This window comes from Pinus tabuliformis, chromosome 4_2 (assembly GCF_031772625.1).
Source record: "Pinus tabuliformis cultivar Carrire ecotype Pingquan chromosome 4_2, CPIR1, whole genome shotgun sequence".
NCBI lineage: Eukaryota > Viridiplantae > Streptophyta > Pinopsida > Pinales > Pinaceae > Pinus > Pinus tabuliformis.
Genome location: NC_142304.1, coordinates 671,307,317 through 671,330,099, shown reverse-complemented (window position 1 = coordinate 671,330,099; position 22,783 = coordinate 671,307,317). Strand labels below are relative to the sequence as shown.

The following is a 22,783-nucleotide window of genomic DNA, read 5'->3' as shown; positions in this document are numbered from 1 at the left end:
GAAGATCTTGCTATGAAGCCGGGATTATGGTCATTGAGAATTCTCCATGATGGATCTTCCTTTCTTATACAGGATTTCAGTATCAAGGGAATGTGACTTCTTTCTTTGGCTTATAAAGTCAGTTCATTGATCTTCAGCAACATAGGATTGTGACTTATTGTGACTTTTTGCGTTTTTAATATCTGTTCAGAATGTGTAGCTACTCATTCCTGTGTAGCTTTTTTGACTCTGATTTCCTTGGGATCGGTCAAATCCGTTCTATATGGTGTTATAGTTGGGCAGTTCTCACTGTCCCGAAACAATATCTTGTTAATCTTTATATTATTTTAATATAAATCTATGATGCTTTTTTTATCTGAAAATTACAACAGAGACAGCAAATTATGCTGTTCCCTGAGTACCAGAAGTCCACTTATCAATCTTTATATTATTTTAATATAAATCTATGATGCTTTTTTTATCTGAAAATTACAACAGGGACAGCAAATTATGCTGTTCCCTGAGTACCAAAGGTCCACTTATCATCAAAGATATGAAATGTTTTTCTTATTACTGATATGTTAAGATTTGCTGTCCCCTGAGTACCAAAGGTCCACTTATCATCAAAGATATGAAATGTTTTTCTTATTACTGATATGTTAAGATTTCCAAGATCGCCACAAGCAATGCTCTGAGATGAATTTTCATACTTCAAATTGGATGCTGCCTTCATTGCAAACAAGTCATGAGGCAGAGTATCAGCGTAGATGCCGGAAAATGATTGATGTTGAGGCTGTGCTGCAGAGACCACATACTCCAAGCATTCATTTAGTTCACATATGTGCTGCGGCTCTTCCCAATTGACAGCTTCCAAGCTGGCACTACACTTTTCTTTTGTGAATGGAAGCCCTTGGATGGAAGAGTCATTACTGATCTCTGATTTTGACAACAATCCACTGACCATGAGGGCTTGTGATCCAATTAGAGCCGTTAGCAACATCTTCAAATTTACAAGCTGCCGCCAGTGCCATCATTCTGTCCCTGGGAGAAGGCCTTGGGCATTTCTTAACTGGTCTATTCAACTCCCCATTGCATTCTCCAATTGGGCTGGAGATTTTGAGTGAAAGAATGTTAGTAATCTCAGAAGAGTAGGAATCCCATACTTGATTCCTGAAATCCAAATGACCAGTTGGGGATTTCGGACATTTAAGGGCTTCCTCTGCCTCTATGACAGAGCAGTGCTCATTTAGGAAAGGATGGTTCAACAGCTGTGCAGAGGGCCACCTCTTCTCAGGGTTTCTCCGAAAGCATTTCTCTAAGAAATCCCGGAGATGAAGTGAAACCGATGCAGGCAACTCAGGCAGCTCCTCTGTGCATCCAATCCGATACATTGCAGCGAGGGGACTGGAAACATGGCTCCATGGAGGCTTGCCAGTGACTATCTCAAGCACAGTGCAGCCAAGAGACCAAATATCGGAAGCCGGCCCCTGCTCCACCTGATTCACCACCTCTGGAGCCATCCACTGAGGTGTCCCCCTCAATCGCAGGGCTTCCTGGCCCTTATCCTCATCACCAATCCTCTTGGCAGAACCAAAATCCGCAAGCTTCACACCATTGACACCCACAAGAACATTTTTCCCCTTGATATCACAGTGCACAATCCCTTGCCTGTGGATGTAATCAATTCCATGTAGGATGCCACGAGTGTAAACCCTGATCACGGATTCGTCCAGGCGCCCTCCAAATTTAATCAGAAGATCCGCTACACTGCCACCTGGCATGTACTCCATGAACAAATTGTTCACCTCTGCACCGTTCTCCACGCTGTAACTGCACCCCATGGAGCGAACAATATATGGAGAATCCAGAAGCCGCAAAATCTGGTATTCATTATCCAAAGCCACACTAAAACCGGCCGCGGATTTGACTGCAAAGAGTTCGCCATTAGAGCTGTTCATAGCAAGGCTAACTGTGCCAGAAGCTCCGGCCCCAATAAGGGCGCCTCTCACCCATCCCTTTTCCTGTGTTCTCCCCGTCTCGAGTTCAATACCCATTCTCATCCAATTCAATACACAGTGAAGAAGAATTGTATGGTGAGGTTATAAAGGACCAGAGAGTCGGTGGGGAAAGTCCAGTGTGACGCGCTGGCGGTGTTTTTCTTTGTGCGTCATTGCTGATGATTTTGGGTCCTATGGATTTCCGTGGCGCCGGCATGGTGTCCCTTGTGGCAATTCCTATTTCCACCTCCATAGCAAAGTTAATGCTATGGAGGGTACTTCTGTCAGAGTCTCACAGAGCCTGGCGACGGCATGGACCATACCTTTCCGGCTGCCCAGCAAAAAGCCCCGGCGACCCTGCCCGCCGCCAACCTTGCAGTTCCCCGCAGCACCGTAACGACAGTTTTGGATGCATGTTTTGGACCCATATCCATGCATGATACCATGACCTATGTACATGCATTTTCTGGCAGCTCCGTCACTCCAACTCCGGGAGGCTCCACGGTTCAGCGTAATCAATGCAATGAATTCGAATTCAAATTTGAATTCAAGCGCCCAAAATTCAGCGCTCATCCATATTTCAGCAACCACATTCGAATTCCTTCAGAGCTCCGTCAACCGGAAAAAATGCATAGCTGTATCTCCCGCGGTCATTTCAAATATTTTCAAAAAGGCCGGCCCGCTCTTTTGCATATTGATTCCCTGTTCAGTGTTGTTTTGTCAATGAAGTTGCAGACGATAGAATATCATGACGATGAGTGCACAGCCAAGATGTGGCACGACTTGGGCCAACCTTTCCTTTACGGCGGCGTGACCGAAGTTCAAGCGGAGCTCTATCACGCGTTGCGGGAATGGTCCGAAAGAAGCTATTGGAAGAACGAAATCAAAAGGAAGGTTTGTAGAGTTTATGACTTTGTGTTGAGCTGGAAGTTTGTAGCTCCGGTCGCTACTTTCTTGGCTCTCCTCATGACCGCTATACAGACTTACTGTAGTCTGTATCATTGTAGCCGCTAACGGTAACAACTCTAAACGCTAGGGGGCTTGTTGCTCTGTTCACCCAGCGACACACCAGAGATTGCCATGGACAGAGTCTTCCGAATAAGCCTTAAATTATTAGAAACCGCGCCACACCTGCGTAGATGTGGATTTGAGAACCCTCCTCTTCCCTTTCGCATATTCATTGTCATCATGTCGCTAATTGCCTTTCCTAGGATCAGGTAGGTAATTGTTATGATATGGGTTATTTCCATTATTGCAGGGAGATTTGTATTGTGTGATATTTGTAGCTGTTAATTGCTATGATATGGGTTAGTTCCATTATTGTAGAGAGAGTTATATTATGTGATACTTGTTTGTTATTTTCAGCCAATGGGTTCTTTGGATTCGAACCATCCAGAGATGGTCTGTAAAATAAAATGTTAATTTTGTTAAAATGAAAATTGCTGTGTGAGAGGTTTTATTAGCATTGGTAAGTGTATTGGAAATAAATTAGCATCAGCATAAGGCCCAAAAAGGGTTCAGATGTTTATCAAATTCAAGCGAATCGTTTCAATTTAATTACTGCAAAATGCATTTAATGTAATAAACGAAATGAGCATATTAAGAAGAAAACGACCGTGTAGATGGGAGAAAATTATCGAAGACCGCTTAGTCCATCCACAAACTGCCGACCCTCTACTTGATTTAGTATGGTCGACTCCAAATTGACGCCATTGTACCGTATCAACTTATTTGTTTTGGCAGTGGAGAACCGTTTAGAGGAGGTTACAATTATATACCTCAAAAGGGTGTTTGGATTTCTGAATTTAATTTTTCTAGATGATTTTAATCTGGGGAAGAACGTTTTTAAATTTTAATTTGGACGAAGAATGATTTTAGGAATTTTCAGAATGAGCATTGCTAAGTGTATTGAAAATAATATAGCCTCCGCATAAAGCCCAAAAAGATGTAAATGTTTATCAAATTTAAATGAATCATGTAAATTTAATTACCACAAAATGCATATAATGTTTAATACATTTAATGTATTAACATGCTGAAATGGAAAAAAGATAATAAGACCAAAAACCGATCGTTAACATTTTAGACAAAAAAGATAAAATATATTTATTTCTAGAGGGGGAGTTTACAATTAAATTCTCCCAACATTTTCGGATCCAAAGCGTATTTGAATTCCTTTGGATTCGATTTTCGACAAACACATTATTATGCAGGCAAAGGTCCCATTGCACTAACAGGTTTCGTAAAACTTCTTCATGTCTTCCTTGTATTGGAAACTATTGGAAACTACCGTTAAGACTCCTTTTATGGTTGTATTGTTTCATGGGTATTTATCAATATTTATTACTTATTTTTTTTATTTTTTTAAAAAGAATTGAGTAAATATTAAGAAAGATAAAAAGAACCACATTTATTATTAATTTAGGTTCAGTAAAACTAAATTATTTTAATTTAAAGTAATTTATATTGCTATGCTTTCTTCGTAGTTATTATTTGTATTTTATTTATTTATTTTTATAGAGTATTTTTAATATTATTATTTTAAATTTTATTGTACTATTTTATTTATTTATTTTTATATGGTATGTTTTAATATTATTATTGTAAATTTTATTATACTTTTTATATTTTATTTATTTTTATATGGTATGTTTTAATATTATTATTGTAAATTTTATTATACTTTTTATATTTTATATAGAGAAAACTATATATATATTAAAAATAAATAATAATATATTTTGTAAAAATAAATAGGGCAGTTGTCTATAATGAGACTTTTTGGAAGTCTTTCCGGTGGGTTTTTCCGGTCAAAATCCGGCAGCAATTTATTGGAATCGCAAGTTTGATAGCTAATTTCTGCACAATGAAGGTGTCCCAGGGGTTTTTCAGGGTGTTGAATCCAAATATGCAGTTAAAAAACCATTTTAACCAACTCCATAAATAGGGATAATGATTTTATAACTAAATATTTCTAATGTTTTCAAAAATGGTATAAAAAGTGAATGTGATAGGTAAGTATGTGTATTTCTCAAAATAAAAATAAAATATTCTCTAAATAGAAAAGCAATGTCGGCTATAATAAAAAACAAGAATAAATATGCTATGTATATTTAATGGAGGACCTAATATAATTTCATGTAATGTAATTACAAGTAAAAAAAAAATATTATGTAAGTAAGATTTTTAACACTCATATCAATTTCATATATATCTATATATAGAGAAAATTGTTAAAATAAAATATTTTAATGTTGTATCCAATATGGATTATGAATTAAATATTTTAGTATGAATTAATATTCACTTATACTTAAAAATATATCAATAAAAAAAAAAAAAAAAAACTAGTTTAATGTGGGTTGATAAAATGACCCAATGCACACCTTATGTAATCTCTATAACATTAAAAAATACAATTTAAACAATAAAAATTACACATTGTTTTTTGCACTAGTAAGTTTACACATGAAGAAAATTGATCCCTCTCCGTTCATGTTAGATCTTTGTTTAAGATGAATCTATGTTGGTTTTAAAGCTAAATAACAATACATTTTGTAAAATTAAAGAGGGATAATGATTTTATAACCAAATACCTCTAATTTCTTAAAAAGTAGTATAAAAAGTAATTTTAGCAATCCTAATTTTACTCACCAACATTTTTGCATCATACTTTAAAAACAATAAAATTATACTAGATATAAAATAACTTATTAAAGATGCCAAAAAAATTACACATTATTTTTTGCACATGAAGAAATTTGACCCCTCTCTATTCAATGTTAGATCTGTGGTTAAGATGAAACTATGCTCGTTTTAAAGCTAAATAATAATGCATTTTGTAACATTAAATAGGGATACTGATTTTATAACAAAATACCTCTAATTTCTTAAAAAGTAGTATAAAAAGTAATTTTAGCAATCCAATTTGTACTCACCAACATTTTTGCATCATACTTCAAAAGCAATAAAACTATACTAGATATAAAACAACTTATTAAATATGCCAACTTGGAAGATGTCAGAGAAAAAATTACACATTGTTTTTTGCACTAGTAAGTTTACACCTGAAGAAATTTTTTCCTTCTCTTTTCATGTTAGATTTGTGGTTAAGATGAATCTATACTCGTTTTAAAGCTAAATAATAATACATTTTGTAAAATTAAAGAGGGATATTGATTTTATAACCAAAGACCTCTAATTTCTTAAAAAGTAGTATAAAAAAGTAATTTTAGCAATCCAATTTTTACTCACCAACATGTTTGCATCACACCTTAAAAGCAATAAAACTATACTAGATATAAAACAACTTATTAAAAATGCCAACTTGGAAGATACTAGAGAAAAAAACGTCTTAGATGTAAATTTGCATGTGGAGAAAGAGGAAACCTGTGACTTTGCATGTGGAGAGAGAGGAAACCTCATCTCTTCTATTAAGATAAGGATACCTTCTTGTGAATTTACCACTCTTTTTGCCATATCATTAGCCATAGAGTTGTTTTCCATAAATACATAAACAAAAGAGTACTTTTCGAATGTGCCCTTAAGCTCAATTCCTCAAAGGATAACATCCTTCATTAAGAGGTTTTTATTTCCAAATCCTCTATTTATATCCATTCCACCAATAGTTTATAACTCCAAACACTAATATCTCTTTCAAATTCCTTTCCTTTACTAATTCCATGTGTAAGAATGTAACTATGAGTTCTTCCCAATACGGAAGATGTGTGCATATACGGAAACTGGGCATATACGGAAGATGTGTGCATATACGGAAACTGGGCATATACGGAAGATGTGCGCATATACGGAAAGTGAGCATATACGGAAGATGTGTGCATATACGGAAACTGGGCATATACAGAAGATGTGCGCATATACGGAAACTGGGCATATACGGAAGATGTGCGCATATACGGAAACTGGGCATATACGGAAGATGTGTGCATATACGGAAGATGTGTGCATATACGGAAACTGGGCATATACGGAAGATGTGTGCATATACGGAAACTGGGCATATACGAAAACTGGGCATATACGGAAGATGTGTGCATATACGGAAACTGGGCATATACGGAAGATGTGTGCATATACGGAAACTGGGCATATACGAAAGATGTGGGCATATACGGAAACTGGGCATATACGGAAGATGTGGGCATATACGGAAACTGGGCATATACGGAAATGTGCGCATATACGGAAACTGGGCATATACGGAAGATGTGCGCATATACGGAAACTGGGCATATACGGAAGATGTGCGCATATACGTAAACTGGGCATATACGGAAGATGTGCGCATATACGGAAGATGTGTGCATATACGGAAACTGGGCATATACGGAAGATGTGTGCATATACGGAAACTGGGCATATACGGAAGATGTGTGCATATACGGAAACTGGGCATATACGGAAGATGTGCGCATATACGGAAACTGAGCATATACGGAAGATGTGCGCATATACGGAAACTGGGCATATACGGAAGATGTCCGCATATACGGAAACTGGGCATATACGGAAGATGTGTGCATATACGGAAACTGGGCATATACGGAAGATGTGCGCATATACGGAAAGTGAGCATATACGGAAGATGTGCGCATATACGGAAACTAGGCATATACGGAAGATGTTCGCATATACGGAAACTGCGCATATACGGAAGATGTCCGCATATAATCTTCATGATTCCTATATCATTTATGTGATATTATGTTTCTTATGTTAAGTTTACATGTGAAGACTAACTCATGAATTGAAGAGACATTGGAAAAAAAAAACTTTTTTTTTGTGTTAAGGCCCATTATTACCTTGCAAAGCATCAGAACGATCCTTGTTTATTTGTTTGTTTGATTTCGGAGAAGAGGAAAAATACACCTCCTCCATTTTCAGATCATTTATATTGACTAGTGTTGTAACTATATATATTGATGGAGGAACCTAGCATTGAGGTTATTCTTCGTTCAATTTAATCTCAAGATTGGTTGAACCATCTGTAGGGTAATAATATTAAGAGTATGGAAAATTCTCAGTTCAAATGATTTGTAGAATGAACTGAACATCGAGATTGTCTATACAACATAGGAGTCAAAATGTATTCTCAAAATACAATGGCTCTTGTTGAGCCTAAAACTAAACTTAAACCGAGGTATGAAACAAATCTATATTATGAACTTAGAAGAAAATTGAGTTAAAACATAGTATGATTAAACATACAATAAAAGGACAAATCTCTTCAATTAATTCAAATCCCTTCTTTTGAGACCACAAAAGAAGGCCACACTTACATACTCACAAACTTCTCTTGTAATCTAAACCTCTCTCTTGAACTACAAGTCTATTATTTATACAATCAATAAACTAGTTCAGATCCATTAATTGTGGATCTGAGTTGTAAATCTAGAAATATCTAAAATAATAAAAGTGTCTATGATATCTCTCGAATATCAACTAAAAAACTTCCTTTTTATGCAAATATATAACAATTTCAACTAATTACTAATTCTCTTAATTTAAAATAATTAAAATAAATTTTGGAAACCAGCTTCCTATAGTAAATGAGTTTTTGACCATCATATTCAAAACGAATTTAGTGATGTTGATGGTCCTACATCATAATATCATGCTACAACAATATCAATTTCATTAAAAGGAAAGAAGGGGCACAATTACTTTTGAGATAAATCTCAACTTTTAATTTGTGACAACTACTAAGAATATTTTAGAGTATTTGACGGAGGCTAAATTTCTACCATACACTTTAATCATTATTCAGAATTAAATTAAAATTATAGAAACATTATTTCAAAATAAATTACAAAAAAGGAAAATGAACTACAAAAATTAACATATTTCGAAATGTGTTCCCTCACTAAAAAGAATTCATATTACTATTAATTGTTATATATGTATGTATTTATGTATGATTTCAAATTGTGCTTCCTCTATCATAATTATAATCAAACTAGTAAATGTTAAAGCTCCTCCAGATCAATGAAAGGTAAAACTATTTTAATATATATTCAAGGGAAAACAAATATATATATATATATATATATATATCTATTCCTCATTCAAGGGAAAAGAATGCAATATATATATATCTATATCTATATATATATATATATACATATGTATGTATGTATGTATGTATGTATGTATGTATGCTCAAACCTCTTTTCATTCAATATCTTGCTATTCATATTTGAATCAAAGATACGTACAAAATACATGGATTTATCTTGAGACGAGAGCCTTGAAATGGAACTTCGAAGAGTAGTTGAACAGTGAACAAACATAAACTGAGGGACCAAAAAGTAACCATTATGAAACTACTATACCGAGAGGTTGACTGTTCATATTTACATTGGCTCACCAAAAATGAAGGCCATAAAAAAAAATATTTCTTACACCTTTTGATAGTAACCAAAGCCCAAGAGGTTGAAAATCAAACATGATAGTTTTTAGTTTGTAAACCACAGTATCAACAATTAACTCTTTATAGAAAATATACAAGATTGTGGAAACAAAAGACAAACAATTGAGCGACTAAAAGAGAGCTCAAAAAATTTGGAATAGATTAGAGAAATTGCATTCCCCTCTGTTCCATTATTCAAGTTGAATTGTTCGTGCTTTTAGATATAGTCCTTTCTTTGAGAGATCATCTGTCAACTTATTAAAATCGTGTGGACGTGAAAAAAGATAAGTGATGGAAGTGATGAAAAATATTTTTTTATCATTAACTTCTAATAAAAAAGATTTAAAACATGGAGATCAAACTTCCTGCCTAACCATTCAATGATATATTTTGAGTCTCCCCCAATCAGAAGCCTAGGTAGATTTAAATATTGTGTTATGTGCAGGAGAGCCCATGCAACTATAAGCTTTGCGTTTGCGTTTGGTTCCCTGACCAATACATAAGCAAACTTTCAAGCAATGATTTTGGGATAGCTTAATGGTAAAACCTCCACCACAAAAATGTTCCCTAGCCAATACATAAACAAACTTTCAAGCAATGATTTTGGGATAGCTTAATGATAAAACCTCCACCGCAAAAACCAGATTTGGAAGCACCATTGAAAAAAGAGGTAAGAAGATCAAAACTTTGGAAGGGGAGGCTTCTAGTCTTTTTTGATTTATACTATCCTTAGGTGGATATTCTCTAAAAAAAGGCACCACTTTGGAAGTAGCCTGCACCAAGTTGGGGGAAATGTTTAAAAAAAAAATATTATTTCTTAAACCCCACAGACTCCAAGCAATAAAGATTGGGAGGGTATGAGCCCTTTTCATTCTAATGTGCCAAGACTGTAGGCACTCTTCAAAAGAATTGAAAGATCCTAGGTTAGAGATTCCAATCCCTATAAGAACATTTTCCCACATATATTTTGCAATCTCACAAGTGACAAATAAGTGTTTTGTACTCTTTTCACCAACCAAACAAAGACAACATGAATTGTGACTATGAAAACCTCTTTTTTGCAAATTTTCCCATGTCAAAATTTTGTTTTTCAGGACCAACCACAAAAATTTCTTGAGCTTAAGAGGTAGATTCCATTTCCAAAATTTGGGAGTCCACCAATTTCAAATAAGAGAGCATAAAGAGGAGGAAATGGTCATGTATGTCGATTTGGCCTCCACACACCCTTAAGCATTGTTCCATACCCATACTAGATTATCTCCCACATTTAAGAGAAAAACTCTATTTTGGGACTTTTAAGGCATGGCCACCATGCAGCGATAACTCTAAAGAGTTGAGCCACCAACCCCAAAATAGTCGAAGGGAAACGAGTTATAGGAGGGAAAAGAGTTATAGGCTTAGGTGAGTAGATAAATGCCTTTAGCATTTAGAAGGTTAACCAGAGAGTTTGAGAAAATACATGAAGAAGAACTTCCCAAGAAAGGGTCTTTGCCAAGTCAGATTTGGCACTCATTCCCAACCTTCCAAATCAACAATTTGAAAAGCCAGTTAAAATATGGAAATAGCCTCCTCCACACTAGAGAACCAGAGTAAGAGGAAATTGTAGCACCTTACTAATCTAGGCTACCAAAGATGATCTTCTTAAGTACTTCTCCTTGATCATCTGGTTCCGAAGCCCATTTCCAAACAAGCCCCCAAAGGTTCTTCAAAGTTAAGGCTTTACCAAACCAAAAAAAGGTTTTTTTAGACGTCATCCTCCCAAGGTGTGGAGGCTAAATGAGCATACTCAAGCTTTACTTATTTAAAGGAAAAGAATGTAAAATATATATATTTTTTTTCTTTTAATTTTTTCCTTTTACATTGAAACATTTAATAAAAATTGAAATCTATTTACCTATCATAATTTTCGGTCATAGAAATATAAGGGCTCAATATTTTTATGAATATATCAAAATTATTATTAATCTATTTTTTAATAATATAAAATAAAAATAAGATAGATATTAAAAAATAAAAATAATAGATAAATAATATGTTTGTATTATAATAAATATAAAAAAATTATATATGAAAATTTTATAATATTATATTTTATTTTATTTGTTTTTTATAATTAATAATATAGTTTAATTATTATTAGTTTTTATGGTTTAAAATATATTTTTTAACCCAATAAATAAATTCACAACTTAAAAAATAGAAACAAAAATATGAAAAATTACACTATTTTATATATAATTAAAAGATCAAATCTTAATTTAATAAATACAGTTAATATTTTATTACCATATTATTTTAAATAAATGAATTTATATATCAATAAATAATAATTTAAATACTTTCATTTATGAAAAATTTTCAATTTTGTTTTAAACAAAAAAACAAAACAAAACTTATTATATAAATCAATTATTTATTATTTATAAGTATATTCTAATCCTATAATGATTTTTTAATTAAATTATGATTGGGACTCTCTTGATTTTTTTATTTTTTAAGCTTTTTATTAAGAGTGGAATTTAAAAATGGAACAAATCGTTGTGCAGAGAGCCTCATTACCCGTTGTCTTGACATTTTCGATTATGACATGTAACATCCATTTGTTAAATTTTTGAATATATTTAACGGACAAATTTACAACCTGTATTCCATCGGTGCTCGTGAGATTGAAATCCACATCAAAATCGAGGACCGTGAAAGCTAATAGTATTAAAATCTCATGTCAACGCAAATATTGTATCACAGTTTCACTAAAGTCCTCTGTATCGACTCGACTTCAAATATAAAAACAAAGACAAAATAGGGTTTTCAAAGATTTAATACTCATTTCAAAGAAACTCGCAAGGAAAAATGGAAGTTACATAACTTGAAGTTTTCTTTTCAAAACAAGGATTTGCAGTTGCAGAACAGATCCATTATTCTATGCCATATTTTCTCGGATTGTATGTTATCTTCTGCTTTCAGGAGGAGAGGACCTTCGCTCGGAGTTCCGCAATGTCGACATCGCCGAAGTGATCCTCCGGAATCCAGGCCCCGGTGGCGGGATCTCTCATCCAGAAACCCTTCTTTTTTCCTTGCGCCTCTTCTTTTTCGCCTGCTGCTTTACATTGTTGAGGCGACGCCACCTCCGTTATCACGCCATCGCTGCCCAACAAAGTCGCCGCTCTGCCCACCGATGTTGCGTAACTCCTCTGTTCCCTGCATAAAGAAATATAGAAACGAAAATCTTAATAACTCCTCTATTTCGTCCTTAAAAGAAGAGAAATAAACGAAAATCTGAATAACTCTGTTCCCTGCATAAAAGAAACGAAGAAACGAAAATCTTAATAACTCTTTAGTGTTCCTTGCATAAAAGAAGATAAGGAAACGAAAATCTTAATAACTCTTTAGTGTTCCCTGCATAAAAGAAGATAAAGAAACTAAAATCTCAATAACTCTTTAGTGTCTTAAGACGGTATGCAGAACGTGAAGGCATTGGCCATCCGTATCTGATGTTGATGGAAGGCGATGAGATTCGAACCTGCAGAAAGCCCCAATTGCGGCAACCGCAGCTGCTATTGTGAACACAGGCATATTCACTGCCATTTTTTTTACTTCTTTATCTGCTGATTTGCCACAAATTTGTATGAATCGCCGAAACAGAGATTGATACTCCCTTCAGTTGACACCGAATTCTGAGTACAGTGTGAAAATTGCAGAGATTCGGACAGAAATTCCCGATTTCAAAAGCATTCAGACGATATTGACTGATAAAGCAGGGAGGAAGTGGAGGGCAGTAAATAGGAGAGAAAGGCACGAGTCAGTATTTCAAATTCAAAATGAGTGATGTATGGATGGTATGCGGGCGATGGTATGACATGGGACGGCGGGTTTCATGCGAATACATACGAAATCGGAATTCGTTCGCCGGGGAAATGCTGCACACCGCTGACCGCCAAAGCCGATGTCAGAACCCGCTTCCCAACACTGTACTTAAGGTCTCTTAAGAGTGCATTTATAATTCTATAGTCCATGAAATAGCACTTGCCCAGGTCGAGGCCCTAGGCCCGGACGAGGCAGATAACGGGGCCTTTGCCTCTGACGACACGAGTCCCTCAAGCCTCGCTTATGTGGCTTTCATGGAAACACACCCCTCTTTAAGGGTACCCTCGGACCTCGGACCACATTCATAGTAGTGTAAATTTTCGGAATTTTTTTGGGCCGTAATTTAATTAGCTTGTAAATTTGTTCTGAAAATCATAAAAATTTTGGTAAGATTTTAGTTGCGGCTCCAGGTCTCTGCATGAGCGGATCTACAGGAATTCTCACTGTAATCGCGAACCTCCTGCACTTCTCCCGCCGATCTGATCTACAGTATCTTCTCGCCTCTACTTTGTGGTGGGTCGTATTTAAATTCTGTTTTTCAATACGACCTCACGTGGGATCAATGGCCGAGTGTATGAACGGTGATTCCTCTGTTTTATAAAGTAACTCCTCCACAGGTGCGTCATCCAGAGCGATCTAGCAGCCCATTTGCGCAGACATTCCAACATTATCGCAGTAGCGGAATTCACAAAGCAGAAGAAATTGAAATATGGAAAGCGGCTCTGTTCAGAATTTCTGATTTGTCAGGCTAGACACTCGACCACACAAACAGATATGAAGCGGCGTTGGTAAAGCGTGTAGTTTTGGACGTGCGCGAACATTGCAAAAGAAATTAGCCGAAGGATTAATAATTACGAATCGCTCAACTTGTGTCGTTACTACAGAATCTTGGTCCAGTAGTATTTTTGAAGGTAATTCCATTTCCCTTCACGGCTAGGTTTTAGATCTAATTTTTTGCAGCTAGATCTAGATCTAGGCTGCTAAATCTAATTTTCTGCAGCGAGATCTAGATCTAATCTTATCTTCTGCCTTATTTTTCTAAGGCTGGGTTCTACGGGCAAGTAAAATATGGCTCCGAGCTTCGCAAAAATCACTGGTGGCTCATCTGCCTCTGGAGGGCAATCTCCTGCCCATATCGTCAGTGAAGCCCCAGCTCCCACTATCCAAGTGGTCCAGGCCTCACTCGATGAAGCTTTGAAGTTTTCCGAAAGTGCCCTAATTTGCCGGTTCAATGGTTTTTGGCCACCGCTAATAGCACTCCACAATTGGATTTCGGAGGTATGGAAGCCTGTCATTTCTGATGAAATTAATATCTACCCCTGTGCTAGGGGTTTCTTTATAGTAGATTTTGAAAATCCTGAAAGCAGACAATGTATTCTAGATTCCGGCCCTTGGTTTTGGGAAAAATCAGGCCTATTCATGAAGCCATGGAACCCATCATTCGATCCCTCTACTGCAGTGATAACCTCAGCACCAGTTTGGGTGAGATTGCCAAGCCTACCCTTGCATCTCTCGAATCTCTCCTCACTAAAAGCCATCGGAAATGCAATTGGGAAATTTTACTGCAGGTGCCCAGAAATAGAGGAATATGCCAGAACCACCTATGCACGCATCTGTGTGGAAATGGACTTCAACGCCGGATTCCCAGCTGAAATAAACCTAACAAGTAAAGACTATGTGTGGAACCAGAAACTTGATTATGAAAGTGTCCTCTTCAGATGTCGATCCTGCTTTGAGACAGGGCATCTAGCCAAAAATTGCCCAAAAGCCTCTGAGAAAAATTTTGCTAGAAAAAACCACCACAGATCTACATGGTGGGAAGGAGCACAAAAAGAACACTACACTGTCATCAAAGAAGAATATTCTAGAGAAAACTCTGAGTCACAAGAAATCAGGGAAGAAAGAAACAACTCTGAAGACAAGCAAGGAGAAAGCCCGCCCCAACAAATCAACAGTTATGAGGATTCGAATACCGCAGAAAATAAATCTTCATTTAACAGCAAAACAGATCTCCCAGACCAAACTTCTTCTCCGACTATCTTCAAAAGAACGAACACAATAGATCGTGAAGCTAAGACACCAATGTCCCAAGAACCAGAAGAGATGAAGGAGATGCAAGATAAAGGAAGTTGGAAGACTGTAGAGAAAAAAAAGAAAGCTACAACACCAATCTTGCCAAGAAAGACGAGGAGCCAGACAAGTAAAAATTAAGAAAATTGTAGGTCCGATAGACCAATTTGGTCTCAGTGGACGTTAACCATCATCATCAATAAAATTTAACAAGAGTTTTTGTAAATCTAGGTTACAGTGGTCAAACTTTAAGATTTTGGGTGCCCGAGAGGTTTTTGATGGTGCTGAATCTATTTCCACCATAAAAAAACAGGATTCAAACACTGTTATTGCAAGAATTTTTGAAATATTTTTAGCCGGATTCTGACCACTTTTGAGTGTCCAGACAATTCTTCAGCCTCGGTAAACGACGTCTGTTTTTGGCGATGGCCAGAATCTTTGGAGTTATGCAGTAGGCAGACATCACCACTTTGGTGGACTTGGGCGGAGGACGAGCAGTGAGATCTATAACATCAATGGATCTGGTTTTTCATATCCACTATTGGTTCCTTTCACTTGTTTCTCCTTTCGATCTAAGATTAAAAATCTGGTTAAAGAGGAGGGTTTTCAAATTTTCATTAAGACTCCCAATGGTAACTTGGTCCTTTTATGTTGATCTTGCGGTGAATGTAAAACAGAAGATAGAGCACTAAATCAATATCTCCGTAATTTTGTAGTGCTTATTACACGAACGGAAGCAGTTAATGGATTTCTCTCCTTTGCACGAATATGGTATCACAAGAAACTCCTCCATCATCATGCTTGGAGACTGTGTGGTGGAGCTAGGAAACCAAACGTCTCAATATCTTACAAGGAAGTTGCTTTCTCCAGAAACCCTAGCGGATTTCTCTCTTTCAAGGATGCAGTGTAAGTAAAGGCTCACACCCCATCAAATCATATCCAAAACAACCCAGGGCCCTACTTCGTAGAACCAATGGAACAAGCACTAGCCATGGAAGTGAATTCTCCAGAGGTAAATTCTATTTTTCCTGATCTCCAATCCAACACAATTATATGCAAATTAAATGGTTTCTAACCCAGATCCAATGCATTACACCAGTGGGTTTTCCCCACTTGGCCCCCCAACTATGATATCTATATATGTTCCAAAAGTTTATTCATTGTTCAATTCTATACACAAAAAGATATGGAGTGCGTACTAAATGATAGACCATGGTTTTGGGGCAAAGTTGAGCTCTTCATTACTACAAGGTTCCCATATTTTGATGCTACAAATATGGTGGTTTCAACAATGCCATTATGGGTGAGACTACCCAATCTCCCTCTTCTCTTTTGGCACCATCAAGTCCTAGAGAATATTGGAAATACTTTGGGAAAATTAAAAGTATGGACCTTTACAGAACATAAAAAAAAAAAAAAAAAACAACAACAACAACAACAACAACTTTGCATTTCCTAGAATTTGTGTAGAGATAGACCTCAACAAATGTATAGTTGACCGCATTCAACTGAAACATAAAAAAAGTCAGTGGACCAAAGTATTAGATTATGAGAACATGACATTCAAATGTCGAATTTGTTTCAATCATGACATTTGCAAAACACATGCCTACAGGGCAAAAAAGGTCCCAAAAAAGAAAAAGAGACAGGTCCAAATGCCAAAGGGATGGCAAGTATTCGACCCTCTCCTTTCTGAAGAATAAGAACAAACCATAGAGAACCATCCAAATATAGATGAACAGGCTCAAATGGTAACCAAACAGATGTAGGTGGTGTAGATCAGTCTAGAACCACAACCCACATCTAGAAGGGTACTGAATTAATAGAGAACCAAGCATCGAAGCAACAAAAAGAGGAAACACACAAACAAAAGGCATGAGGGGTATAAAGAGAACTCATGTCTATGAGAGCTCAAACTCAGGAAAAAAAAAAACCTTACGAATAACTAGAAATAGATTGGGAATGGTAACAATTGAGCCCAACCCTAGGGTTTGGCAAAAGGTTCAAAAAAAGAAAAAACTAAATAAAAGTTAAGTGATTTTTATCACGCTTAACTTCCTCATAATATATGTAACTTTTACAATTTTCCTTTTCATTACTCATCCGCCAAAAAAATGTATATGACTCTACATAATAAACAGATTAGTACTCAATAATAGTAAGATTGAATATGAGATCAATGGTGACATGATTTAAATCCAAATGAGATTTACTAAATATGGGAACATGGGATGCATGGTATAGAATGTGAATAATTTAATTGCATCGCATTGCGTCGAAAATCATATTGTGGGCTTAATTACATGGCAAAAGTTTTATGTGTGTAAGGAGTTTAGAAATCCTAGAATTTAGTAATTACGTCGATAGGCGTTTTTTTTAATTAGTGCCTCTCTCATTTTAATCTACACTTTTCCTCTGCTTCTGACATCTGGCACACAATTTTTGTATTCTCTCAGCTTGACATCTACCCACGATTATTCCTCTTGGTCTCTCCAAAGCCACATGGTTACATTTTAGGTCAGTACTTCCAATTCCATAATGATTTCTACTGTGTCCATGACCTGCTTCCGATTTCTGTTGTGCACGGCTTGCTTCCATGACCCATGATGAACAATTCTGCTATCGTCTCACGTCACATCTCATCAGCAACCCAACCCTTTATCAGTTCATCATCTTGTGATTCAAGGAGATGAAGACCATGTTCAGTATAACAGAGTGGTCGTCTTCAGAATCTCACAGACAACCTAGGGAGACCAGAGAAGGAGCCTATGTTTAGTATAGCAGATACGGTGGAGGCGCTAAATTCCTTTAGGTAGGCGCTAAAACATTTTTATCTCATAACTATTCAAGAATCCAACTTTGTTGTTTTAATTGCACCTTAACTCACCCCAAACATGGCCATGAGAGATAGTTCATAATTCTTAGGATAGGGGATGTCTAATGCATGATAATTGTTTTTTATCTACCATCTTGCAGAAACTATATACTTTAAAGAACAACATCAACATAGTGTAAATCTTGTTCACTTCAATCCTCACAGTGTCGTTGTTATAGCATTGCAATTTGAATCCATCCAGCCCACAACTCCTATAATTGACATAAAAAGGGTACGGAATTGAAACAATCCCACATTTTTCGTTGCATTGCCTTGTGCTTCCCCCTATAATGGAAGCAGAGAAGGCCATAATATTAAAAGAGACAATGCTAATGCTCATATGTCTTCACTGTAATATAAATCCAACACTTGTTTTTACTGCCTAACGGGACAAGACCAGCATCCCACCTTTCTCAAAAACATGCAGAACATTTGGCTACTCCCTCCCTGATTTTAGTAGTGGAGGAAAATCTGTAGAGTGGGGCTTGGAAACCCCCAACTCATCTCCCCTTTAGCACATTTCAGCCCAGATCGATGATGAATCGTTTGGTATTTTCAATACTTCCCAGACGCAGAAACCCTCCTCACATTTTGGTCTCATAATGCTTTTCAAATCAGTAGTTCACTAGTTGTATAGTCATTATCTAGGCATAACAATGTGTAACGAATCAACCATCGGCGTGCACAAAGTGGGCAATATGTTGTATCAGTGCTTGTGTACTTTCTATGTCCTGCTTCAATCCATAGAAACCATGTTTCTCTTCTTCGAACACGCTCATTTGAGTCGCCTTACCATAATTTATAAGAGTCTCGTAGCATGCCTTTACATAATATGCTCTATCTCGTAGCTTGTCATGCCCCTTGATAACAATCAATAGTGAAGGCAAAGTCGCATTGGCCAAGGTTGAGTAATCGGAGCACACAAAAAGCAAATGCTTAAGCAATGGGATCTAATGCATATGGGACGCCGAACTCCACCTTACCACCAAACTCAGCAACTAGTCTGTCCATCAACACTTTTAATTGTCCGTTTGGTTCCTTATAATTGTCATACACGAGTTTTACTCGTTTTTTTGTCTTATCTCTAGAGTTTTCAATAAAGACAGGGCTAATATTGAGTAAAATCTCATACGCTATATGAGTTCAAGGGCTTGCTTCACTACAACTAATTGAAAAGTTCCAGAGAATTGGAATGGAATTCTTTCCCCTTGCATAACTTTATTTCACCATCTTAATGTTTTGTTTGTTAGTATACAACTTGGATGAAATATTTCCTGTTTAGAGCAGGTTTTGAACTTTGCATTGTATTTAAGGTTGTCTCTTGTTTAATATCTTTATAATTCATTTCATGATATAACCATTATGAACAAAAGAAATTCTAAGAAAGAGAACATACTTTTCATGACATATGGACCACGAAGCCACAGTTCTCCTTGTTGGTTTAGGGGCGGAGGAGTTCTTGAAACAAGATCAACTACTTTTGCTTTAGTATTTGGAGACAACAAGCCATCCGTTCCATAGTGTCTACTTTCTTCTTGACTATCTGTGGATGCTCCTACTCCCATTGTTTCTGTTAGTCCGTAGCCCTGCAAAATTTCATGTAACCTTACATGAGAAAAAGCATAGCCTAGGTGTAATCAAGTCAAAAAATGGAAGAAGTTGTCTTGGTTGTTGATGGTTATTCGGACATATTCAATTCTCAATTCTAAGCCCCTGTACTTGTTAGATTCTTGTGTCTAAGCATGATTAGGCTTATACACGGTGCCTAAGAAGACCCCATAGGTGTGATGCTAATAATATTTGCGATGCATCATCCAGGATACACTCCAAATCGCCTCTAAATGCTTTCTATGTCTAGTATATGTGCCCCTGGGCTCTAGAGTATCACATGAGTGGGAAAAATTTATCAGTCAAACCTCTATGCAACCCAAGAAAAGGCTAACCCTACCCATATGATCATTTCTTCTGTAGGCTTCAAGTTTTTGACTAGCGATTTGTTAATCCCAAATGCCTAGTCACCTAAGTTATAGCAATTTGGTCCCAAAGACAAACACCATTTTTGTACATAGAATTAGCCAGACTACATAACCTGGTTTGTTATAAGGAATGAAATATTCCTAACATCGAGCCCGTAAAATAATAGTCGAATGAACTTTATTTTACTTTGAGCTAAGTGATTCTTGAATGCAGATTCTTGTTTGTAAAAACTTAAAAGGGGTCCATGGGTTTTAATTTTGACCTTGTTATAGCTAATTAGAAGGAGAGGTTATTTCTTATTAGTTCAAATTCCAAAATAACTTTCCCTGATCGATAGCCAAGGCCAGATGTATTTCAACAATAGATTCCAAATCTGGCTGGAGAAATCTCTGTTGAATAGGTACTGAAAGGTCAAAATTATAAGTATGCTTTTATAACATCTTCAAAATCTACCCCTAAGTCAAAACATACTAAATTGATTTTCCTTATTAAAAATTAATTGTAAGTTTATAAAATCAATTTAGTGTCTCAAAGAGCCAAAGATTCTGAACACGTTATATGAATGGTCATAAAGCCAAAGGTAGAATCTGAGCATGTTATAAGAGTTTTGGAAACATCGTTATAGTTTTGAGAAGGTTTAGACAAATACCTTAAATACATAGCATGGAATTTACATAAAGCATTTTTAATTTATGCAAAGACATGTTAAAAAATTCTATGCTAAAATTTCAACTCGTCTTTAATAGTGGTGTGAATGACAATGTCACTCTCATGTCCTATGCCCTTATTATTGTTTCACCATCAAAAGTTAGCCTTATTAGATTACATCCCACATTCACATTGCTTTAAGCAGGTTTTCTTTCCTCAAGATAATATAGTGCTAAAATTAGCTTTCCTTTTGGGAAATCATTAGATAATACTAATAATAGTTTGTGGTATCGTTATGCACCCAAAATTTGTTGGTAGGTATTCCATTGATGTAACATAAAATTAGTGGCATGGAATTAGTGACTACTTGGGTCAACTATTAAGCAAACTTTTTCCCTTCTTATTAGCCAAACTTATTGCCCTTGCATAACTTTATTTCACCATCTTAATGTTTTGTTTGTTGGCATACAACTTCGATGAAATATTTCCTGTTTAGAGTAGGTTTTGAACTCTGCATTGTATTTAAGGTTGTCTCTTGTTCAATATCTTTATAGTTCATTTCATGATATAACCATTATGAACAAAAGAAAGTCTAAGAAAGAGAAAGTACCTTTCATGACATATGTATCACGAAGCCACAGTTCTCCTTGTTGGTTTGGGGGCAAAGGAGTTCCTAAAACAGGATCAACTATTTTTGCTTCAGTATTTGGAGACAATAAGCCAACCGTTCCATAGTGTCTACTTTCTTCTTGACTGTCTATGGATGCTCCTACTCTCAATGTTTTTGTTAGCCTGTAGCCCTGCAAAATTTCATGTAACCTTGAGAAAAATCATAGCCTAGGTGTAAGCTTACTGAGATAGTTGTAAGGTCATGGCTCTAATACCATGGTAGCAAGTCAAAAAAATGGTAGAATTTGTCTTAGTTGTTGATGGTTAGTGAGAGATATTCAATTCTTAATGCAAGCCCCTGTACTTGTTATATTCTTGTGTCTAAGTATGATTGGGCATATACATGGTGCCTAAGAATACCCCATAGGTGTGATGCTACTAATATCTTCAATGCATCATCCAGGGTGTACTCCAAATCACCTCTAAATGCTTTCTACGTCTAGTATATGTGCCCATGGGCTCTAGAGTATCACATGAGTAGGAAAATTTATCAGTCAAACCTTTATGCAGCCTAAGAAAAGGTTGACCCTACCCATATGTCATCTATTATGTATGCTTCAAGTTTGTGACTAGCCATTTGTTAATCCCAAATGCCTAGTCACCCAAGCTATAGAAATTTGGTCCCAAAGACAAACATGACTGTTGTACACAGAATTAACCAGACTACACAACCTGGTTTGTTAAGAGGAGTGAAATATGCCTAGCATCGAGCCCGGAAAATAATATTCTAATGAACTTTATTTTACCTTGAGCTAAGTGATTCTTGAATGCAGATTGAATGTCTCTATTTGAAGTAATGTTCTTGGGTTGGCCATGGAGCTCACAATTTCTCTGAAAAATCATCCTTCTAAAATTAAGTAGTTGGTTGTCGACTGATTTTTTACTGCTCTCTGGAGCTAACTTAGGGAAATTCCTCAGTATCCTTGAAGAATCCTCATTAACTAAAGTGCCACTGCCATTACATTCAGGCATGGATTTCTCTAGTTGTTTATCAATCTTATTATGTTCTCTTCAGTCAATTAGTTTTTGTCATCTTCTTGCTCCACGCAAACCAACCTCGCTTATCTTTATCGTAGTTGTCTTAGTGGCATCAAAGGCAGCAGGATCCCCTGCAGAACCCGATAACCCGCCATTCTAATGGCATTCATCCCGATCCATAAGGCCTAAAAACACATATAATTATGGTTTTGAAAAAATCAATAAGATTTATAAAGATAGATGACAACATATGGAAGTTGACTTCTTTGGTTAGCTCAAATTCGTCTGAAAATTTAG

The 22,783-nt window shown here is 36.2% G+C and overlaps 2 protein-coding genes across 2 annotated transcripts; both read right to left on the bottom strand.

Moving 5' to 3' along the window:
* Nucleotides 1-487: 487 nt before the first annotated feature.
* On the bottom strand, nucleotides 488-2,033 carry LOC149171214 (mitogen-activated protein kinase kinase kinase 18-like). The gene is made up of 2 exons (XM_089425889.1): nucleotides 941-2,033; nucleotides 488-777 (listed from the first exon to the last, which is right to left on the bottom strand). The coding sequence occupies exons 1-2, from the start codon at nucleotides 2,031-2,033 to the stop codon at nucleotides 488-490; spliced, it is 1,383 nt and encodes a 460-aa protein (XP_089282015.1).
* A 10,172-nt stretch (nucleotides 2,034-12,205) lies between these two features.
* LOC149171213 (uncharacterized) lies at nucleotides 12,206-13,349 on the bottom strand. The gene is made up of 2 exons (XM_089427453.1): nucleotides 12,926-13,349; nucleotides 12,206-12,603 (listed from the first exon to the last, which is right to left on the bottom strand). The coding sequence occupies exons 1-2, from the start codon at nucleotides 12,988-12,990 to the stop codon at nucleotides 12,366-12,368; spliced, it is 303 nt and encodes a 100-aa protein (XP_089283579.1). The 5' UTR covers nucleotides 12,991-13,349; the 3' UTR covers nucleotides 12,206-12,365.
* Nucleotides 13,350-22,783: the final 9,434 nt, after the last annotated feature.